General features: G+C 46.7%; 1 protein-coding gene across 1 annotated transcript; it reads right to left on the reverse strand.

The window, feature by feature from the left end:
• Window positions 1-17615: 17615 nt before the first annotated feature.
• Window positions 17616-18305, reverse strand: LOC115644158 (olfactory receptor 52R1-like). Its single transcript, XM_030548274.1, has one exon. It carries the CDS (start codon window positions 18303-18305, stop codon window positions 17616-17618), a length of 690 nt encoding a protein of 229 aa, XP_030404134.1.
• Between the last annotated feature and the right edge of the window lie 4991 nt (window positions 18306-23296).

Raw genomic sequence — 23296 nt, forward strand, 5'->3', positions numbered from 1 at the left:
ACTAAGCTGTGGGGAGAGGTAGATAAACTTAAAAGTAGGGATAGGGTCCTGTCATAAACAGATAGTTAAGGGTTAATGCCTCTTTTACCTGTAAAGGGTTAAGAAGTTCACCTAGCCTAGCTGATACCTGACCAGAGGACCAATAAGGGGACAAGATACTTTCAAACCTTGATGGGGGGAAGTCTTTTATTTGTGCTTTTTGTTTTGGGGGTTGTTCGCTCTTGGGACTAAGAGGGACCAGACATCAATACAGGCTCTCCAAATCTTTCTGAACCAGTGTCTCATGTTTCAAACTTGTAAGTAACAGCCAGGCAAGGCGTGTTAGTTTTATTTTTGTTTTCTCAACTTGTAAATGTTCCTTTTTGTTGAGATGATTTTACCTCTGTTTGATGTACTTTGAACCTAAGGCTAGAGGGGGTTCTTCTGGGCTATATGAATCTGATTACCCTGTAAAGTATTTTCGATCCTGATTTTACAGAGATGATTTTTACCTTTCTTTCTTTAATTAAAAGCTTTCTTTTTAAGAACCTGATTGATTTTTCCTTGTTTTAAGATCCAAGGGGATTGGATCTGGACGCACCAGGGATTGGTGGGGGAAGGGAGGGGGGGGATGGTTAAATTCTCCTTGTGTTAAGATCCAAGGGGTTGGATTGGTTTTCACCAGGAACTTGGTGAAAAAGTTTCTCAAGGCTACCCAGGGAGAGGGAGGGTATAGGGGGAAAGGGGTCTTCCAGACACTGAGGAATCTCGATGGTGGCAGCGAACCCAGATCTAAGCTGGTAGTTAAGCTTAGAAGTGTTTATCCAGGTCCCCACATCTGTACCCTAAAGTTCAGAGTAGGGGAGGAACCTTGACAGGCCTGTAGTGGGGTGGTCACCTGCTCCTGCCCTGGGGGGCTTAAAACAGCCCAGGGGAGGACTGTGGCTGGGGAAGCAGCTCCCAGGCTGATTGGGGAAGCAGCACCACTGGGGGCCATGGCCCAAACAGACCTCATCTAGCCCTTACAAAAGGGCTGTGAGCCAGGCGCTTAGTGAGCCTTCTCTAGCTGTGGGGGGAGACAGACCTGGCTGCTGGGGAGTGTACCAGAGCACCTGAGGTGGAAAAGGGCTGGGGACAGGCGAGAGGAGCTGGGGAGCTGCTGCCTGGCAACTCCCCAGGCTGCCAGCCTTGTGCAAGGCCAAACAGGTACTGCGGTTGCAGGGGGCAGCACAAGGGTAGGCGGAGGCAGCAGGTCCAAACTCCCTTTACCTGTGGTGAGTGGCTTGTACACTGCAGTCTGCCCCAGTGAACGAGGGCTAGATGATGACTGGCAGTAGCCTTACGCTGAGGAGAGGTGAGGATAGTGGGAGGGGGGTTCCCCTGGGAGAGAAGACCCAGAAACCGTGGCGGTACTGCCAGGGGGCATCTCCCAAGAGAAAGGGGCACTGGGGTCCGGGAGGGACATGGGGGCCAGTGAAAGGCAAGACACTGTCCAACAGGGGGTGCTCTGGAGGCTGGAAATTTAATTCCCTGGAAAGCCAGTCGGGGGCACCGTGGCAGTGACTCTCACACTGCTACAGATCCAGAGTGACCTAGATAAATTGCAGGATTAGGCCAAAAGAAATCTGATGAGATTAAACAAGGTGAAGTGCAGAGTCCTGCACTTAGGATGGAAGAATCCCATGAACAGCTACAGACTAGGGACCAACTGGCTAAGCGACAGTTCTGCAGAAAAGAACTTGAGACTTACAAAGGATGAGAAGCTGGATATGAGTCAGCAGTGTGCCCTTGTTGCCAAGATGGTTAAAAGGCGTATTTTGGGGTGCATTAGTAAGAGCATTGCCAGCAGATCGAGGGAAGCGACTATTCCACTCTATTCATCACTGGTGAGGCCACATCTGAACTATTGTATCCAGTTTTGAGCCCCTCACTACAGAAATGATGTGGACAAATTGGAGAGAGCCTAGCACAAAGCAAAGGAAATGATTAGAGGTTTGGGGCACATAACTTATGAGGAGAGGCTGAGGGAACTGGGCTTATTTAGTTTGCAGAAGAGAAGAGTGAGGGAGGATTTGATAGCAGCCTTAAATTACCTGAGGGAGGGTTCCAAAGAGGATGGAGCTCGGCTGTCCTCAGTGGTGGCAGATAACAGAACAAGGAGCAATGGTCTCAGGTTGCAGTGGGGAGGCCTAGGCTGGATATTAGGAAACATTATTTCAGTAGGAGGGTGGTGAAGCACTGGAATGGGTTACCTAGGGAGGTGGTTCAATCTCCATCTTTAGAGGTTTTTAATTTTCTATATGATTCTATGATTAATTGAGGGGAAAGTGACCTCTATTAACGAGTTTGCATTGTACAGATACCTGTGCAGTGTAAAACAGTATTCTGGATTTATACTCCAGGCAGGGTGCAAGGCTGGGGAGCTGGTAAATTGGCTGTTGTCTCCTATTTGTGAGTGAGTGGCTTAGGTAAAGCACTCAGTTATCTCAGGTAGGTGGGTAGTGCCACTTGCTGCTGTGTTGGGTGATAACAGGGCCTGGAGAGGCTGGCTGTGTCCCCACCAAAGCTGCGTGAGAGAGGCCAGCCTACCTGAATTGTTGGGGACTTAGCAGTGTCACCGGCTCCCAGACTGCACCGGTCATAACTGGCCACAGATATATTAGTACAAACTGATAAATTAAACAGTAAATGTCACCAGGACCAGAAGGAACTCATATATCAAATTGCAGAACTACTAAATGTGGTATGAAACCTGTCATTTAAATTGGCCTCTCTACTGGATGACGAAAATAGCTAATGTGATACTGTTTTTTTTTTTAAAAAGGCTTCAGAGGTGATCCCAGAAATTACAGGCCACTAATCCTAATGTCAGTACCTCGCAAATTGTTTGAAAGTAAAATAAAGAACAGAATTAACAGACACATACATAAACGTGACTTGTTGGGGAAGAGTCAACGTTGCTTTTAAGTATCAGAGAGTAGCCGTGTTAGTCTGGATCTGTAAAAGCAGCAAAGAATCCTGTGGCACCTTATAGACTAACAGACGTTTTGGAGCATGAGCTTTCGTGGGTGAATACCCACTTCCTCAGATGCATGTAATGGATATATCCAGGGGCAGGTATAAATATGTGTGCTAGCAAGCAAGCTAGAGGGGGTCAGTTCAATCAGGTCAGTTCAACGAGGGAGGTAACGAGGTCAGTTCAATCAGGGAGGATGAGGCCCTGTTCTAGCAGTTGAGGTGTGAAAACCAAGAGAGGAGAAACTGGTTCTGTAATTGGCAAGCCATTCACAGTCTTTGTTCAATCCTGAGCTGATGGTGTCAAATTTGCAGATGAACTGAAGCTCAGCAGTTTCTCTTCTGCCCCTGGATATTTCCATTACATGCATCTGAGGAAGTGGGTATTCACCCACGAAAGCTCATGCTCCAAAACGTCTGTTAGTCTATAAGGTGCCACAGGATTCTTTGCTGCTTTTACAGATCCAGACTAACACGGCTACCCTCTGATACTTGACACCATGCAAGGCACTGCATTTAGCTGTATGGAATGGAAATCCATCAACCTCATGAAGAAACTTGCACAAATACAGACAGATATCATCTTCCTTTCCAAATGCAAACGGATGGACATCATACCAAATGGACTAAAGGTAAAAAATCCACTGCTATCTACATATTACATGGACCACAGTGAGAGATTATGTCATACTCTATCAAAAAAACTGAGGAACCACCTGATCAGCATCCTATACAGCAAACAGGAAAACATCAAAAAAGAGCTCTCCAACTTGGAGACTCTCATTAATAACCAAACTTCTATACAAACGGACTTCACTAGAATAAGACAGGAGATCTACATTACTCACTTCACCTCTCTTCAAAGGAAAAAGGACTGTAAGCTGTCTAAACTCCTACCTGCCACATGGGGCCACAACAGTGGTACCCCTAACCCACCCAGCAATATCGTCAATCTATCCAACTACACACTCAGCCCAGAAGAAAAGTCTGTCCTATCTCGGGGACTCTCTTTCTGCCCTGCCACCCCCACCAACATGATACAGTTCTGTGGCGATCTGGAAGCCTACTTTCACCGTCTCCGACTCAAAGAATACTTCCAGGACAACACTGAACAGTGCACTGATACACGGGTGCCCTCCCACCAACAGCACAAGAAAAAGAACTCCAGATGGACTCCTCCTGAGGGTCGAAATGACAGCCTGGACCTATACATTGAATGCTTCCGCCGGCGTGCACAGGCAGAAACCGTGGAACAACAACATCGCTTGCCTCACAACCTAAGTCGTGCAGAACGCAATGCCATCCACAGCCTCAGAAACCACCCTGACATTATCATCAAAGAGACTGAATAAGGAGGTGACGTTGTCATCATGAACAGGTCTGACTATCAAAAGGAGGCAGCCAGACAACTCTCCAATACCAAATTCTACAGGCCACTTCCCTCAGATCCCACTGAGGAATACACTAAGAAACTACAGCATCTACTCAGGACACTCCCTACACTAACACCAGAAGAAATCAACATACCCCTAGAGCCCTGACCAGGGTTATTCTATCTACTACCCAAGATCCACAAACCCGGAAATCCTGGACGCCCCATCATCTCGGGCATTGGCACTCTCACTGAAGGACTGTCTGGATATATGGACTCTCTACTCAGACCCTATGCCACCAGCACTCCCAGCTATCTCCGCGACACCACTGATTTCCTGAGGAAACTACAATGCATTGGTGACCTCCCAGAAAACACCATCCTAGCCACCATGGATGTAGAGGCTCTCTACACAAACATCCCACACACAGATGGAATACAAGCTGTCAGGAACACTATCCCTGGTGATGCCACAGCACAACTGGCTGCTGAGCTCTGTGCCTTTATACTTACACACAACTATTTCAAATTTGATGACAATATATATCTCCAGATCAGTGGCACTGCTATGGGCACCCGCATGGCCCCACAATATGCCAATATCTTTATGGCCGACCTGGAACAATGCTTCCTCAGCTCTCGTCCACTCACACTGCTTCTCTATCTACGCTACGCTGATGACATCTTCATCATCTGGACCCATGGGAAGGAGACTCTGGAAAAATTCCACCATGATTTCAACAGCTTCCAGCCCACCATCAACCTCAGCCTGGACCAATCTACACGGGAGGTCCACTTTCTTGACACCACAGTGCAAATAAGTGATGGTCACATTAACACCACCCTATATCGAAAACCCACCGACCGCTATGCCTACCTTCATGCCTCCAGCTTCCATCCCGGGCACATCACACGATCCATTGTCTACAGCCAAGCACTGAGGTACAACCGCATCTGCTCTAACCCCTCGGACAGAGACCAACTCCTACAAAATCTCCACCAAGCATTCTCAAAACTACAATACCCGCATGAGGAAATAAGGAAACAGATCAACAGAGCCAGACGTGTACCCAGAAGCCTCCTACTGCAAGACAAACCCAAGAGAGAAACCAACAGGACTCCACTGGCCATCACATACAGCCCCAGCTAAAACCCCTCCAACGCATCATCAAGGATCTACAACCCATCCTGGACAATGATCCCACACTTTCACAGGCCTTGGGTGGCAGGCCAATCCTTGCCCACAGACAACCTGCCAACCTGAAACATATTCTCACCAGTAACTGCACACCACACCAGAATAACTCTAGCTCAGGAACCAATCCATGCAACAAACCTCGATGCCAACTCTGCCCACATATCTACACCAGCGACACCATCACAGGACCTAACCAGATCAGCCACACCATCACTGGTTCATTCACCTGCACATCCACCAAAGTAATATATGCCAGCAATGCCCCTCTGCTATGTACATCGGCCAAACTGGACAGTCTCTACGGAAAAGGATAAATGGACACAAATCAGACATTAGGAATGGCAATATACAAAAACCTGTAGGAGAGCACTTCAACCTCCCTGGCCACACTATAGCAGACCTCAAGGTGGCCATCCTGCAGCAAAAAAACTTCAGGACCAGACTTCAAAGAGAAACTGCTGAGCTTCAGTTCATCTGCAAATTTGACACCATCAGCTCAGGATTGAACAAAGACTGTGAATGGCTTGCCAATTACAGAACCAGTTTCTCCTCTCTTGGTTTTCACACCTCAACTGCTAGAACAGGGCCTCATCCTCCCTGATTGAACTGACCTCGTTATCTCTAGCTTGCTTGCTAGCACACATATTTATACCTGCCCCTGGATATTTCCATTACATGCATCTGAGGAAGTGGGTATTCACCCACGAAAGCTCATGCTCCAAAACGTCTGTTAGTCTATAAGGTGCCATAGGATTCTTTGCTGCTTTAACGTTGCTTTTGTAAAGGGAAATCATACCTTATTAATCTATAAGAATTCTTTGAATGGGTCAAAACAAATGTGGGCAAGGTTGATCCAGAAGATAAAGTTGTTAGGGGGCTTATTTCTTAATCTTCTTACTTCCCTTGTCCTTCTCGCATGAACAGAGAGCAACAATACCCGAAGTCCAAAGGCGCAAACAATTCGATGTTTATTAGGGTGAACTTCCAGCAATCAATTATTCCAGTTTCCTTCCTTAGTGTCCCCTTCCCAGCTCTGACACCACAGAGCCTTGTCTGTGTCCCTGTTTCTGTTCCCATCCCCTGTTCCCATTTCCCCCTTTAGTAAAACATGGTTACAATTTCCCCACCCTCATTCCCAGTCCCTGTTCCCAACCCCCTCCACACACACACTTCCTGATTGACTGCAGACTGTATAGTAAAACTTGAATTCTGCTTAGTTATACCTTAACCAATCATTTTACTGAAATTTAACTAACCAATCCTAACACATCATAACATGGTTATTTAACCAATTATATCCCACCACCTTAATTGATTTACACCCAACAACATTAATTATACAGCAGACAGAAACAATCACAGAATTAGACAGACACCATGCAAATAAACACACAAAATAATACAGAAGTGAGGATTTCACAACTACATCTATAAAGACATAAGGGTTTTCCAGCTGTGTCTATTGATAAGTGAGTTCTTGCCTGACAGGATGCTATTAAACTAAGTTTTCTTTTACATCTTTTAGGCTCTTCCCTTTCTCTGGAGGTTATAGATCGGATCCCCTTCCTTACAGCCCCAGATTGCCTGATTTCAATATGACTAAACAGGGCCTCAGACTGTCACAGTAAGAGAAGGCCATTACACAGACAGACAGTGATTTTTGATTCTTTATTTTATAATTCTATAACTAGCTATGTGATAAGAATACACCTAAATTCTTAAAGTATAGGTCAAATGCATGAGTATTCATGGAACTGGAACTTCATTTCGCACAGGAAAGTCATCTATTATGTTCTCTTGCTCTCTCTCTCTCTTTGAATGTCTCTCCCCTGTATTTATAAAATTCTTAGTACCCAGAAATGGCATTGTGACAGACATGGAGCTGAGCTGCTATAATGAATGTGTCTGTTAAAGCCAGTTCTTGGGATGTTTGCTGTAGAGGGAAATAAAAACAACCCAGGAAACTACAGACCAGTTTGTTTAACTTCTATGCCAGGGAAGATAATGGAGCAGGTAATCAAAGAAATCATCTGCAAACACTTGGAAGGTGGTAAGGTGATAGGGAATAGCCAGCATGGATTTGTAAAGAACAAATCATGTCAAACTAATCTGATAGCGTTCTTTGATAGGATAACGAGCCTTGTGGATAAGGGAGAAGCGGTGGATGTGATATACCTAGACTTTAGTAAGGCATTTGATACAGTTTCGCATGATATTCTTATAGATAAGCTAGGAAAGTACAATTTAGATGGGGCTACTATAAGGTGGGTGCATAACTGGCTGGATATCCGTACTCAGAGAGTAGATGTTAATGGCTCCCAATCCTGCTGGAAAGGTATAACAAATGGGGTTCCGCAGGGGTCTGTTTTGGGACCGGTTCTGTTCAATATCTTCATCAACGATTTAGATGTTGGCATAGAAAGTACGCTTATTAAGTTTGCGGACGATACCAAACTGGGAGGGATTGCAACTGCTCTGGAGGACAGGGTCAAAATTCAAAATGATCTGGACAAATTGGAGAAATGGTCTGAGGTAAACAGGATGAAGTTCAATAAAGATAAATGCAAAGTGCTCCACTTAGGAAGGAACAATCAGTTTCACACATACAGAATGGGAAGAGACTGTCTAGGAAGGAGTATGGCAGAAAGAGATCTAGGGGTCATAGTGGACCACAAGCTTAATATGAGTCAACAGTGTGATACTGTTGCAAAAAAAGCAAACATGATTCTGGGATGCATTAACAGGTGTGTTGTAAACAAGACACGAGAAGTCATTCTTCCGCTTTACTCTGCGCTGGTTAGGCCTCAACTGGAGTATTGTGTCCAGTTCTGGGCACCGCATTTCAAGAAAGATGTGGAGAAATTGGAGAGGGTCCAGAGAAGAGCAACAAGAATGATTAAAGGTCTTGAGAACATGACCTATGAAGGAAGGCTGAAGGAATTGGGTTTGTTTAGTTTGGAAAAGAGAAGACTGAGAGGGGACATGATAGCAGTTTTCAGGTATCTAAAAGGGTGTCATCAGGAGGAGGGAGAAAACTTGTTCACCTTAGCCTCCAATGATAGAACAAGAAGCAATGGGCTTAAACTGCAGCAAGGGAGATTTAGGTTGGACATTAGGAAAAAGTTCCTAACTGTCAGGGTAGTTAAACACTGGAATAGATTGCCTAGGGAAGTTGTGGAATCTGCATCGCTGGAGATATTTAAGAGTAGGTTAGATAAATGTCTATCAGGGATGGTCTAGACAGTATTTGGTCCTGCCATGAGGGCAGGGGACTGGACTCGATGACCTCTCGAGGTCCCTTCCAGTCCTAGAGTCTATGAGTCTATGAGTCTATGAGCTACATTGGGTTAACTATTGGGATGCTTATGTTATGGCTGTATTGGGTGAAACCTGCACGGCTCATCTTAGTTTAGTAGCAGGATCCTGGGAAACAAGCAGGAAAGGAAGCCACAGCTCAAGAAAAGCCATCGCTCAGTCAGCACTTCAGGAAGGTCGAGAGATAACACTGGAGCTACAAACTGGGAAGATCCTATTTTCGGGCTCCAGCCACATTACACAGCTTGTTTTGCCAGTTTTGGGAGCCTGTGCAGAGGTGGGGCAGCTGTTGCTGAGAAGCTCTTCAGACTGACATGCACAGACACCACTAGGTATGTCTGAAGGCCCCTAGCCTGCCTGGGTCCCCACCAGAGTGGGAGGGTTTGGGTCTCAGAGACATGTACAGATTCTCCTTTGAAAACTCTCTTATTCTCCCATGTTACACATTATTTCTACTGTTCAGATTAAGACTATTTTGGTTCAAGAAGACTGACTGGTCTCTCATCTCGCCACTAGTCACAGAGTCCCAAAGAAAAGAACCACAGGTGCCAAACCCACTGTGAGCTCCTGGGCAAGCACAGTAGACTCACACAGTGCAGTAGCCCAGGGCCCATTCTGAGGGTGGGAGGATCACGGGATTCCACCCCATGAGAGGGCAGAGTCTGAGTCCTGACATCTGGCACTTGGAGACCAGAGAAGAAGTAGACATGTCGAAAGACCTGTAGCTCTGAGGAGATTCTAGACCCCCTAAGCCAGTCAGCCAATTAGCATATGCCAAGTCAGACCTGTTACCGCAGACCAAGGCAGCTCTGAATTCCTGCGTTCACAATCAAGCCAGAGAATAAAATTATTGAAAATCCATTTGCTGATTAAATTTCCAGGATTAAATAAACCTGAGGCAATTTGTGAACTAGCCAGTGATTTCCGTGGAGTCTTTTCTCACTCAGCCCTGGTGGCATTGGGCCCAGAGCACATGGCACCTCTAGAAATGGGACCCCTGGAGAAATCCTGTCTTGGGGCATCGGGGACTTAACAGTCCGAGCTCGCTTTAAAAACCAGATTTCTGTGTAGCTTGAATAACCCATTGTGGAGCATGGGCAGATATATGGGAGGGGTTCCCAAGCTACCTAGCACTGCCTGCCCCCCAGCCCCATTACTGAGTCACCCCAACAGCCCAGCTGAGTCCTCTGCCACTGCACAGAGCATATGCCAGTGTAAACAGCTTTCAGCCTTTACACATTACTCTGCATTGTAAAGATAGTGAAACCTGCCAACGTATCCAATTCCTGATAGAAAGGGGGCCGCTGACACCAGAGGTCTTCACCCAAAAGGACAAGGAGTCATTGGGGACGTTGCATGGGCATCAGGCAGTATCTGTTCAGACAGGGAGACAACTGTCTTTATGAAGCATGCTTGCACATTCCCTTGGGGGCCACTTGGCCATCAGGGAACCTCAGCTGCTTCGCTTAGTGTGCACCAGCTCTAACCCCTGTCAGAGCCAATGGCAAACTGCAGGAGGCCAAATCACAGGGGATGCCTGGTGATGCTACACAACTGGACTGCAGTGCCAGCCCAGATGCAGGCTCTATTCCTGGAATCCGAGCTTGTCATCACTGTTCATATGCTTCCAATTAGCCTCATGGCTACCTCAGGAGTTTCAAGTGGTAATGAGGATGCTTTCACAGCTGTGATCTTCTCAAAATAAAATAATAGTAATAATAATAATAAAGGACCAGATTTCTCATTGGTAGCCCCCTTTCCTACATTACAGATTCAGGGTGCAGGCCAGGAAAGGAAAATTCCACAAAACTCTGTACATGGAAATTTCCATCAGATCATTCCAGGAGGCAAGATCTCTTCCCTTCTCCCTGAGGAATGAAAGGTGAGATCCAGGATCTAAGGATCCCCAAGGTTATGCACAGATCTCAATGATCCACTGGTAGCTAGGCCTACTCACCCACAATCTCTGTTCCTCCACAACTGCTCTAGGACCCTCTCCAGCTCCCGACTAGCACAGGTTCATCAGAGATTTGCTACCAGGGCCTGTCACAGTAGCCACTGCCCGCAGAATCTGCTGAAGGCTGGAAGGGGCTGCACAGAGATGGGAAGGCTGGTTAGAGTAGCTGATGAACACAATACCCCATCCATAGACTGGACAGGAGATTTTGACCTTTCCATATTCTGAGTCCAGCCTTACATTCAGTCAGTGCAACCTTCATTTATGTTGAGTGGAAGCAGCAGATGAAAAGCCTCCAGTTTCTGTTGTAGAATCAAGATGCTGCAGCTGGGCAATATCACGGCAGCTGAGATTTCAAGAAAAATTATTTATTTTCTATGAAAACTCCCCCTAAAATATGGATGAAAATGAAACATTTCATTTTGGGTCAAAATTTAAATGTGGGGAAAATCTTTTTTATCTACCCTCTTTCAGCACTAGGCTCCATCAGCATCTCACACTTCACAACCCCTGGATGTCGGCTAGGGTGGACATGCCAGGTCTATAATACAGGCACCCCTGGAACAATTTAAGAACATAAGAATGGCCTTATTAGGTCATCGCAATGGCCCATCTAGCCCAGTGTCCTGTCTTCTGACAGTGGTTAGTGCTGGTGGTTCAGAGGGAACTAACAGATGAGTGCAATTATCTAGTGATCCATCCCTGGCATCTGCTCCCAGCTTCTGACTGTTGGAGGTTTAGAGACACCCAGAACATGGAGCTTCATCCCTGATTACATTGGCTAATAGCCATTGATGGACATGTCCTCAGTCAACTTAGCTAGTTCTCTATTGGACCAGAGATTCATTTGGCTTCCAGAAGATCCTCTGGCAATAAGTTCCACAGCTGACTGCACATTGTGTAAAAAGTACTTTCTTTTGTTTGTTTTAAACCTGCTGCCTATTAACTTCCTTGGGTGACCCCTGGTTCTCATGGAGAGGTAAATAACACTTCCTGATTCACTTTCTCCACAGCACTCATGATTTATAGAACTCTTATTATATCCCCACTTAGTCATCTCTTTTTCCAAGCTGAAATATTCCAGGCTTTTTAATGTCTCCTCATTTAATGTCTCCTCCTTATGTTCTTATGTTCTCATGTTGACTGTGATATCTGAACAAGCTAACTTCATGACTTCTTGATGCACACAGTAGGAATGGGAGAGGACATTAGCTCGACCGTATTGGAACTGTTTCAGGAGAAAGGGGAGTGGGAATATTAGGGCCACTGCCCTTAGCACACATCCCAGTCCCATCTTGGATATTTTTGGCGGGGGTTAAGACGGACGCGTATCTTAAAGGAGTGTAGATCGTGACAAAGCGGTCTAAGGCCATCAACTAGAGCACTGACGACTCAATGTATGAAAGCGAGCGGATGAAAAACAGCTGAGCAAAACAGGCATCGAGGTTGATCTCCCTAGATTTAAACAAGAATACGCCCAGTATTGTAGGCATAGTGGTTACCGATAAGCCAAGGTCTGTGACGGCCATCATGGAAAAAAAAATGTACATGGGCTCATGGAGGCTTGGATCTGTTTTTATAATGAACAGAATGACTGAATTTCCTACTATTGAAAGAACATACATTAAGCAAAAAAGGATAGAGATCCAGAGATGGACATCTTCCAGCCCAGGTATTCTGGTGAGAAGTAACACTGCAGAGTTAGATTTGTGTCATTGACAGTTGACATAATGTACTGGGCAGGTTGGTGTTATTGACAGTTGACATTATGTACTGGGCAGGTCCCAGGAGTTTTCAACTTTCCTTCCTGAAAGGAAAAAGAACAGGAAACTGGATTATATTTAACAAGACATCTTTCTGCTCTCAGTGCAAGTCTAGAGACTCCCAGGATCTCAAGGAAAATCATCAAAAACATAGTCTTGGATTTACACCACTGATGGGAAGATAGGCACTGCCAGACTGGGTAAGACCTGTATTCTATCTAGCCCAGTAGCCTGTTTCCAATGCTGGAGAGAAAGGGGGAAGAAGCCCTTCAATATGCAGCTATGAGATAACCTGCTTACAGGGAAAGTTTCCTCCTGACACCCAGCATTTACACATATTTTGTGGTGTAAATCAGGAAGGTTTACAGCCCTTCCAATACTTTATTAAAAACAATCCTCACTGCTGTAATTAGATTTTCTGGTAACCCATATAAACACCCAGTTCCTCTACACCAGCGACACCATCACAGGACCTAACCAGATCAGCCACAACATCACTGGTTCATTCACCTGCACATCCACCAATGTAATATACACCATCATGTGCCAGCAATGCCCCTCTGCTATGTACATCGGTCAAATTGGACAATCTTTACGTAAAAGGATCAATGGACACAAGTCAGATATTAGGAATGGCAATATACAAAAACCTGTAGGAGAACACTTCAACCTCCCTGGCCACATGATAGCAGATTTAAAGGTAGCCATCCTGCAGCTAAAAAACTTCAGGACCAGACTCCAAAGAAAAACTGCTGAGCTTCACTTCATCTGCAAATTTGACACCATCAGCTCAGGATTAAACAAAGACTGTACTGAAGAAATCTGTATGTTGGATACTGTTATTTTTCTTTGACTGTATGTGCTGTATTGCTGTAATGATAAGAGCATGTTTCGATTTATGAGGCATCTTAGTTCACCTACAGGTTGTCACCTTATCAATGGAAGGATTTTTTGGTTTAGTCTGAGCAGCTTTACCACACTGTGGTGTCTTTCCTCCAAATCGGAGCAACTCAGGGTACTGGCATCCCCAACTGTCCCAGTTTGCCTATTTGTGTTGTTCTCCACAGGTGGCAGTTCCGCTCTCAGAACAGACTGAACCTTCTCACTCTCCCTGCAATAAAATGGAATAATTACGGGTACGGGTGTAACTGAAGTTTGGTGGGTTACACTCAGGCCAGGCCCTTGTCTCCGGCTCTTTAACAGAGCCCTGACTCTGCTCTCCCAGGAGCCCCTCTCTGCCTGAACATGGGTTGCTTTTAAAGGCCCAGTTCATTAGGTGACATCTACCCTGTCTTTCCATCCACACTCCAAGGAGGACTGGAGAACTGAGCAGGATTAAGACATCACAGGTATCAAGGAGGCTGAACAGCTGTAACATAAGAATGGCCACACTGGGTCAGACCAAAGGTCCATCTAGCCCAGTATCCTGTCTTCCGACAGTGGCCAATGCCAGGTGTTTCAGAGGGAATGACCTGAACAGGGAATAATCAAATGATCCATTCCCTGTCATCCATTTACAGTTTCTGGTAAACAGAACCTAGGGACTCTCAGAACATGGTGTGGCAGCCCTGCTCATCTTGGCTAATAGCCATTGATGACCTACGTTTCATGAAATTATCTAGTTGTTTTTGGAAACCTCTTATAGTCTTGGCCTTCCTAACATCCTCTGGCAAGGAGTTCCCTGGCTTGAATGTGCATTGTGTGAAGAAATACTTCCTTTTATTTCTTTTCGACCTGCTGCCTATTCATTTCATGCGGTGACCCCTAGTTCTTTTGTTCTGAGGAGTAAATAACACTTCCTTATTTATTTTTTCCACACAAATCATGATTTTATAGACCTCTATCATATCCCCTGTAGTTGTCTTTTCTAAGATGAAAAGTCCCAGTCTTATTAATCTCTTCTCCTATGCAAGCTGTTCCACACCCCTAATCATTTTTGTTGCCCTTTTCTGAACCTTTTTAGATGGGGAGACCACATCTGCATGCAGTATTCCAAAGTTTGTTTCCTATGGTTCAGCCAGTTCTTCTTCGAGTGATTGCTCACATCCATTCCAGGTAGGTGTGCGCGCCGCGCGTGCACGCTCGTTGGAAACTTTTTACCCTAGCAACTCCAGTGGGCCGGCAGGTCGCCCCCTAGAGTGGCGCCGCCATGGCGCTTGATATATACTCCTGCCGGCCCACCCGCTCCTCAGTTCCTTCTTACCGCCGTGTCGGTCGTTGGAACTGTGGAGCGCGGCATAGCTGTCCTCCACGTCCCTAGCTCTCCTTGTTAACTACCGTTATTATTACAGTTGTTAGTTAGGTCGTTAAGTATAGTTAGTTAATTAGTTGTAGTGTAAATAGTATTATATATAGTTGTTCGCCGGTCTGGGCTGTAGCCCTTCCCGGCACCCGGCACCGGGCTCATGCCTGGTTCGCCGGGCTTTAAGCAGTGTGCGGCCTGTAAAAAGCCTATGCCAACCAGCGACCCCCACGACGAGTGTCTGAAGTGCCTGGGGGAATCGCACAGGTCAGACAAGTGCCGCATTTGCAAGGCTTTTAAGCCCAGGACAAAGAAGGAGAGAGACCAGAGACTCAGGACTCTCCTAATGGAGGCGGCACTTGACCCGGCAGCTTCACAGGCCGTGATCTCGGTGCCGGCACCGGATCGCACCGGCACCGGGAAGACTCCCCGGCACCGACCTTCCCCGGCACCGGGTGCAGAGGCGAGACTGTCAACATCTGCTACTCCAGCCAGGCAGACCCGAATGGAGCGCCCGGCATCGACATCGGCTGCGGCGCTACTGGCACCGTCAACTCCGGGCCCGGTGGGTCCGTCGAGTCCGGTGCCGCCAAGCTGCCCCATAAGATCTGGGGTTGAGCTATTGGTCCCATCCACTCCGGAGACCTTCGCCTCGGCACGGGACCTTATTGCCCTAACTGAGTCTACTCAGCCGCCACCCCCGGTACCTCCGGTGCGGGTAGCATCTAGGGGCAAGCCCATGATGACGGCACCGTCTCGGGACTCGCGCTCGCGATCCAGGTCCTGACGCCACGGTCGCTCGAGATCCCGCCGCCGCTCGCAGTCCCGGCACCGCTCCCCTCGGCGGTACCGGTCGCACTCGCGGCACCGATCGACCTCCAGACGGTCGCGGTCTGACTCCAGCCGTCGATACCGGCACCGTGACTAGAGGAGCCAGTCTCGCCGTCACTCACTGCGCCGGTCGACCTCCCGGGACCGAGCTGGTGGCAGGTCCTGGTCCCGGTCGACCTCCTGGCACCGAGTCGGTGGCAGGTCCCGGTCCCGATCCCGGCACCGAAGCAGCAGCCGGTACCGATCCAGATCCCGGCACCGAGACAGAACCTGGTCCCGATCCTGGCACCGCTATGACTTCCGGTACCGATCCCCGGCACCGAGAAGATCTTCGGTGCCGAACCGCGCAGACCCTTATCAACCGGGGTCGGCCCCGCCATGGCCTTCTAGGCAGCCATCGGTGTCGTCTCAAGCGGACAGCATGTATGCGCTGGGCACCGACAGGCAGGCGGCATTGTTTCAGGACCCTCCGCAACAGGACCAGGGTCCGCAGCAGTGGGGGTTTTGGACCCCCTGGGCATACCATCAAGCCCAGGGCCCCCAACAGATTCCTGCTAGGCCTGCAACGGCGGAGCACAGGGTGCCAGAGGCTTCGTTGTCTCGCCCCCCTCCCTCCCCGGATGGAGAGGAAGGATCGAAGCAGCAAGACCCTGCTCTTGCTCCTGAGACAGAGGCGAGGGTTGAGGGGGACCCCCCACTGGACACTTTCTTGCCGGGGGTCTCCTCATCCTCCTCCCCCGACGAAGCGGTGGCTGGCACCTCCTCCAGTAGCCCTCCTCCGCTGGATCTCAGGGCGCACCAAGACCTCCTTAGGCGAGTAGCTCAGAATCTGAGCCTGCAAGCCGAGGAGGTCTCTGAGATCGAGGACCCTATCGTCACCATCCTCTCATCTGATGCTCCCACCAGGGTCGCCCTACCCTTCATTAGGACGATCCAGGCCAACGCCAATACAATCTGGCAGTCACCGGCCTCCATCCCCCCTACAGCGAGGGGCGTCGAGAGGAAGTACATGGCCCCCGCCAAGGGCTACGAGTACCTCCACGTCCACCCGACACCGTGTTCCCTGGTGGTGCAGTCGGTGAACGAGAGGGAGCGCCACGGACAGGAAGCTCCAGCCCCCAAATCCAAGGAGGCCAGGCGTATGGACCTCCTCGGCCGTAAGGTCTATTGGGCTGGGGCCCTTCAGCTCAGGGTTTCAAATCAACAAGCCCTGCTCAGCAGATATGCTTTTAACTCGTGGGTGGCAGTGGACAAATTCAAAGAGCTGCTGCCACAGGAGGCCCGCCAAGAATTTGCGGCCATTCTGGACGAGGGCAAGAAGGTTGCACGAACTTCGTTGCAAGCTTCTTTGGATGCTGCAGACTCGGCTGCCCGCACCCTTGCCTCGGGGGTAACGATGCGCCGTATCGCCTGGCTTCAGGTCTCTGGCCTTCCACCGGAGCTCCAATACACCATCCAGGACCTCCTGTTCGAAGGCCAGGGCCTGTTTTCAGAAAAGACAGACCCCAGACTCAAGAGTCTCAAAGACACCTGAGTTTCACCTCATCATCTATGTCCCACTGGAAAGAGGGCAGGGCCTCTGAGTTCTGCTTAAAAGCAATAAGAAAGGTAGAAACCTAATGAGCTGTACGCAGACCTATTCCCCAGTCTGTCATGCTAACACAGCACAGTAAGGCCAGGAAAGGATTCAATGTCACTTTGTCTGTTCTGTAATTAACTTAGGGAAGAGGGCCCAGCACCATTTTACCAGACAGCTCTGCATGGAGATCAGAGCCAGAGCACAAGGAGAAACATTAGATCTCTTTATGAATAAAGAGCCGGAGCAGCCTGTCCTGGATCTGTTTAGTCCTCACCCTGTAGATGATGGGGTTTAGCATGGGGGACACCAGAAGGTTCACATTGCCAGTGAGAACTCAGAAATGCAGGGCCACATTCTGGCCAAATCAGTATGTGAGGGAGGAGAAGAGAGCTGAAATGAAAAAGGCTAAGATGGAACAGAGGTGGGAGCTGCAGGTCCCAAAGGTCTTGAGCCAGGCATCCTTTGTCAGGAAGCTGAAGATGGCCCTGAGGATCTGGGTATAGGACAAGGCAACAAAAAACATATCCAGACCCTTTACAAAGAATAGCACAAAGAGGCCATAATAAGTACTGATGCAGGTATCAGCGCATGCCAGCTTCACCACAGCTGTATGTGCACAGTATGTATCGGGTATGATGTTGGTTTCAGAATATGGCCACTGCCTTGTCAGGATGAGATAAGACAGTATGATCATGCCACCAAGCAGCACCACAGCCAAGTCAATCTTGGCCACCACGTGGTATGCCAGGACAGTGCAATGTCTGAGGGGATCACAGATGGCCACATAGCGATCAAAACCCATGGCCATGAGGATCCCAGACTCCATCACCGAGAACAAGTGAATGAAGTACATCTCGGTGAGGCAGGCACTGAAATCGATCTCCCTCGAATTGAACCAGAAGGTGCTCAGCATTTTGGGCAGCATGGATGTAGACAACACCAGGTTGGTGATGGCCAGCATGCAAAGGAAATAGTACATGGGGGCATGGAAACTCCTCTCCCTCTTTATGATGAACAGGATGGTGAGGATCCTCGAGACAGCTATGATGTACATAGCACAGAAGGGGATGGAGATCCAAACATGAGCCCCCTCCAGGCCAGGAATGCCCAGCAGGATGAAGGTGGAGGGGTTGGTGAAGTCGGTTGTGTTAGAATCTGACATGGAGTAAAGGAGAAGGTGTCCATCTCTGAGGCAGAACGGTGTCTCTTGCATTTACTGTATGTTCCTCTGAATTTGTATATGTGCCCAGGCTCTAGGGTGATGGTCACAGTACCAATGCCTGAATGGAGAGGAAATGTTAATATGAGACACTACATGCACAACTGGGGACTGTTTTCAGGGGTGAATGAAATTGGTCACTCTTCACACACTGAAAAAATGACATTTTCACTGTTCAGATAAATGAATTATTAACAACTGACTCCACTAATGCCAAGTCCACATTTTATGGCGCTCAAAATCTAAGAGTTAAAAAGAAACAAAGCTTTGACAAAACATTACCAGAGGGAAACATCCCAATTAGAACTCACCTCATGGAAAACACCTGAGCATCATTGATAGCAGCTCCATGGAAACAGTGGCTTATTTGCAGCTGTGGCCAAAACAAAGACAATGTTCAGATGCCCAAGGAGGGGAATGGAGAAGACCCTGCTCTGGACATGCGCTCCGTTGTGGACACTCGTTCTCTATATAGTGTATAGCCAATAGACAGGGGATTTCTGAGACAGGCTAAGAGAATGGGAGAGGCCACCATATGCCGACAGAGTGTTGAGCATAGAGAAGAGACAAAGAAGGGGGCTTATGATAGATGAGAGATAAATAAAAAATGGAACTTATTACATTCAAATGGACAAATACAGAACAGTTCCCGACCAGTAATATCTATAGACACTTAGTTTCAGAGCGTTAGCTGTGTTAGACGATATCTGCAAAAACAACAAAGAGTCCTTGTGGCACCTCAGAGACTTACAAATTCGTTTTGGAATAAGCTATCCTGGGCTAGAACCTACTTCATCAAATGCATGGAGTGGAAAATACAGGAGCACGTATAAATACATGAAAAGATGTGAATTGTCTTACAGAGTGTGAAGTCAGTCTAATGAGGCAATTCACTTAGTGTTTCAAAAGGGCTAATTCCCCAAAGGAGAGGCAAAAGATCAATAAAAGTGATTGAGAGGAACAATTTCAAGATTAAAAATGGGAATGAAAATTGGGAGTTCTTGAAGAAGAGTTTATGAGATTGGCAAAAATTCACTATTCCACTATCAAGAAAGTAGAGAATTTTGGACAAAAAACTTGGTTTACTGACAAAGTGAAGGCAGCAATTGGGGCGGGGCGTTGCGGGGGAGAGGGAACAGAATGGTTAGAAATATATAACATATGGGGAAAAGGGAAAATAGAGAGCAAATAATACAAATTGGAATTTATGAAAATTCATAAGAGATGCTAAAAACATCATAGAAAAATCCAGGTTTTGCAGGTTTAAGAATCACAAAAAGGAACTTATTAAAGTATTTTGAGAACAAAAGAAATCCTAGAAAAGGTTTAGCTCAATTCTTTGAGGGAGAAACAAAGTTTGTTAATGTTGCAGGAAAAGTAGATACCTTCAATATATACTTGTGTTCTGCATTCGGAAAGAAGCAGAATGAGAAACATATATCACCTAAGATGATAAAATACTTCCCAGTCCATTAGAAGACAAGGATGGTGACAAACAGCATCTACAACTGAATCGTAGAGTTCCAAACACCCGAGTTACAAGGGAGAACAGGACAGATCTGGGTTAAATGTAAAATATTCAATTAAAAAAGGGAAAGTTTAAAAAAAAGATTTTACAAAATTAATAAAGAATGGAAAAGCTGGGCTGGGATTAGTTAAAAAACCATAGGAATATAATTAATGCAGTCAACAACATGGTGTATGGAAAACATGTCTTGTCAGATAAACCCGATTTTATCCTGAAATGAGAACACACTTTTGATCAACCAAGGGAACCAAGCAGATGCAATACACTTTGATTTCTCTGAGGCGTTTATTTCAGTAGGTGGAAAAATTCAGATAAAAAAATGCACACTATACAATATCAGTAGAGCACATGTAAAGTGGACCAAAAACTGGCTAACTGAAAGATCTTAGAAAACAGTTGTCAATGGGCCATTGTTAATTTTTCTCTTTGATTCCAGATCATTGATGAAAATATTGAATAGTGTTGGGCCAAAAACGGATCCCTGCAGAACCTCATAAAAACACGCACCCTCTCCAATTTTTCAACATCATTTCTTGAAATGTGGAACCTGGGAGTGGAAACAGTCAGTGCGGAGGTAAAATCATTCTCTTGCTCCAACTCACCACTCCCCTGTTTATGTATCCAAGGATCTCATCAGTGCTTTTGGCAACAGCATCAAGCTGGGAGCTCACAATGAGTTGGGTGTCTACAATGACCCCTAAATCCTTTCCACGGTCCCTGTGTCCCATAATGCAGTGCCGTGGTCTGTGGATCAAGACTGCATTCCCTCTTCCAAGAGGATCCCTTTGCATTTGTCTGTATTAAAATATTTTGTTTCCATGGCCCCAGCTCACCATATGTTCCAGGTCAATCAATGTGCCTGCCCCAGCCTCCTTTTTGTAACCAATCTGCCAATCTTTGGGTCATCTGTAAATTTTATCTGCAGAGAGAGTGACTTAAGGAGCTTCATTTATTGATCTTAAATATCAATAACATACTCTTTAATCTACTGAAGAAAGGAAAAGCAGGACCCAATCACTGGAATCTGAAGCCAAAAATATTATAGTTGGAAATAAGGGCTAAATGATTACCACTCTGGACGATTAACATTTGCAACACACTGCGAAGAGAAGTGGTGGGTTCTCCAACTCTCCATGCCAGCAGATCCAGACTGGATGCTTTTCTGGAAGATCTGATTAAGGATTCATCTACACTTAAAAAGCTACAATGGTCCTGCTCGAGTGCTTCAATGTTGACACTACTTATACGGACAGCAGGGGTTCTCCTGTCAAAGTTGTTAATCCATCTCCCCAAGAGGGGAAGCTAAGTCCATTGAAGAATTCTTCTGTTGACCTAATGCCTTCTACACCAGGGTTAGGTTGATATAGCTACATTTTTCAGGGGTGTTGATTTTTTCAGAAAAGGGAAATGGAAATCATGGGAGGTGATAGTACTCAACTACCAGGCACTGGTTAGGCCTCAGCTGGAGCATTGTGTCTAGTTTGGGTCACCGATGTATAGGAAGGATGTAGAGAAATTGGAAAGGATCCAGAGGCAAGCGACAATGATGATCAAAGGGATAGAGGACAAGGCATACGAGCAAGGGCTGAAGCAACCATTTGTGTTTGGTTTGGAAAAGAGGAGATTGAGGGAGAGATGGGAGCAGTCTTTGGATACTTGAAAGGCTGCGATAAGAAAGATGGAGGAATTACATCTGAGGAAAAACTTCCTAACTTTAAGAACAGGAGGACAGTGGAACAGACACTTTGTGAGGTTGTGGAAGCTCCTCCCCTGGAGGTATCCCTAAGGTGGCGGGACGCCAGTCTCTCTAGGATGGTTTAGACACAACACATCCTACATATTGGTAGCCCGTTAACTCCATGGCTCTATGATTTTGTATAGTAAAATCCTAGATTGGAGCAGGGCTTAGTCGCACAGATGTTATAAGGCTCGACTCAAGGGTAACTGGGTAAAATTTAATGGCCTGTGTTATACAGGACATCAGGCTGGATGATCAAATCACCCCTTCTGACCTTAAATCATATGACTCTTTCAGGAAAGAAAGTAAATCAGGCATTTGTATTTACTCTGTTTCACAACACACAAACAAGGGAACATTCAGTTACATAGAAAATCTGAACGTCTAACACCCAATACCTGTTTGACCTGTGGAACTCATTAGCACTGACATTATTGAAGTAAACAGCTTAGCCATTGTAGGTGGTTCTGCGGGGCCCCCTTAGTTAAGGCTCTCTGAGAGCTTCAATTAGGAGATCTCATTTTATTTTTTTTTAAGTTTGCCAGACTGTAACGATTAGGACTTACATTTGCAATGCTGGGTGTCTCCTCCTGGCTGAATTGTGTTTTCAATGTTTCAGGTATAACAGTTCAGCCAAAGTCTCAAATGAAGCTAGGAGAGTGCTGCCCATGTTCAAAAATTCTTATAATTATTCCTCAGTTCTTTGCAGCAGATAAAAGTCAGGTAATGACCCCTCCTCCCCCCGCACACACACACTTTTAACAGACAAAACCTAAAATTGCTAGAGGAGGGAGCGAGCAGTGTCTGTGCATTAACACACAGCTGGCTCCTGAGTTCTTTATTCAGTTCTTACTCCAAGGGAAATTTTGCCTTAGTGGGTCCTGAGCAAAATACAGGGCATGGCCTCCAAATTTGGCCTTGTACTGTCCATCTACTAACATCTTTCATCATGAAGGATCCACTAAAATACATCTGTCTCGGGCTGTGAGGCCATTGGCAGTGGCAGCTGGGTGTCCACAGAAAGGAATGACATTTTGGACAGTGATACGGGTCAAACTCAGCCCTGTGGCAAGGGCCTGGGATTTTTAATGGCTGTGCAGATCATTAAGGACAATAGACTTATTCTCTATCCCATCAGGCCCATGTTGCTCTTGGTTTGTCCAGCAGGTGAACTCACCAGCTAGAGATGGGAATCTGTGAATTGCGAAGTGGAAGTGTCTTTCTTGGGAATCCCCGTCAGGTAGCCATATCCCACACTTCTCTCACCCCAGCGTCTGCAACAACATCCCACGCCGAGAGCTGATGCAGGGCTCTGTGCAATCCCAGTGGGGTTCGCTCAGCCTCTAGGGGAGAAGTGTCATCTGGATGCAAAGAGGCCAGAGACCGGTGACACTCTAGCCAATGTCTTTCTTTCCATGTCTGCACTGCTGTGTTTGTTGTCCAGCTTTAAGAGTAAACAGTAATTAAAGGACCTTTCCAAAGGGAGATGAGAACTCTTGGGCTTTGAGCTGAGTCAGAGAGAAACTGGCTGCTCTGTGCATTTGTGTATATTTAAAAATT

The sequence above is a fragment of the Gopherus evgoodei genome, unplaced genomic scaffold, assembly GCF_007399415.2.
Source record: "Gopherus evgoodei ecotype Sinaloan lineage unplaced genomic scaffold, rGopEvg1_v1.p scaffold_93_arrow_ctg1, whole genome shotgun sequence".
NCBI lineage: Eukaryota > Metazoa > Chordata > Testudines > Testudinidae > Gopherus > Gopherus evgoodei.

Bases quoted from the DNA above. Each gene is read 5' to 3' on its own strand.
- LOC115644158 (XM_030548274.1), bottom strand. From the start codon at position 18,305: ATGTACATCATAGCTGTCTCGAGGATCCTCACCATCCTGTTCATCATA.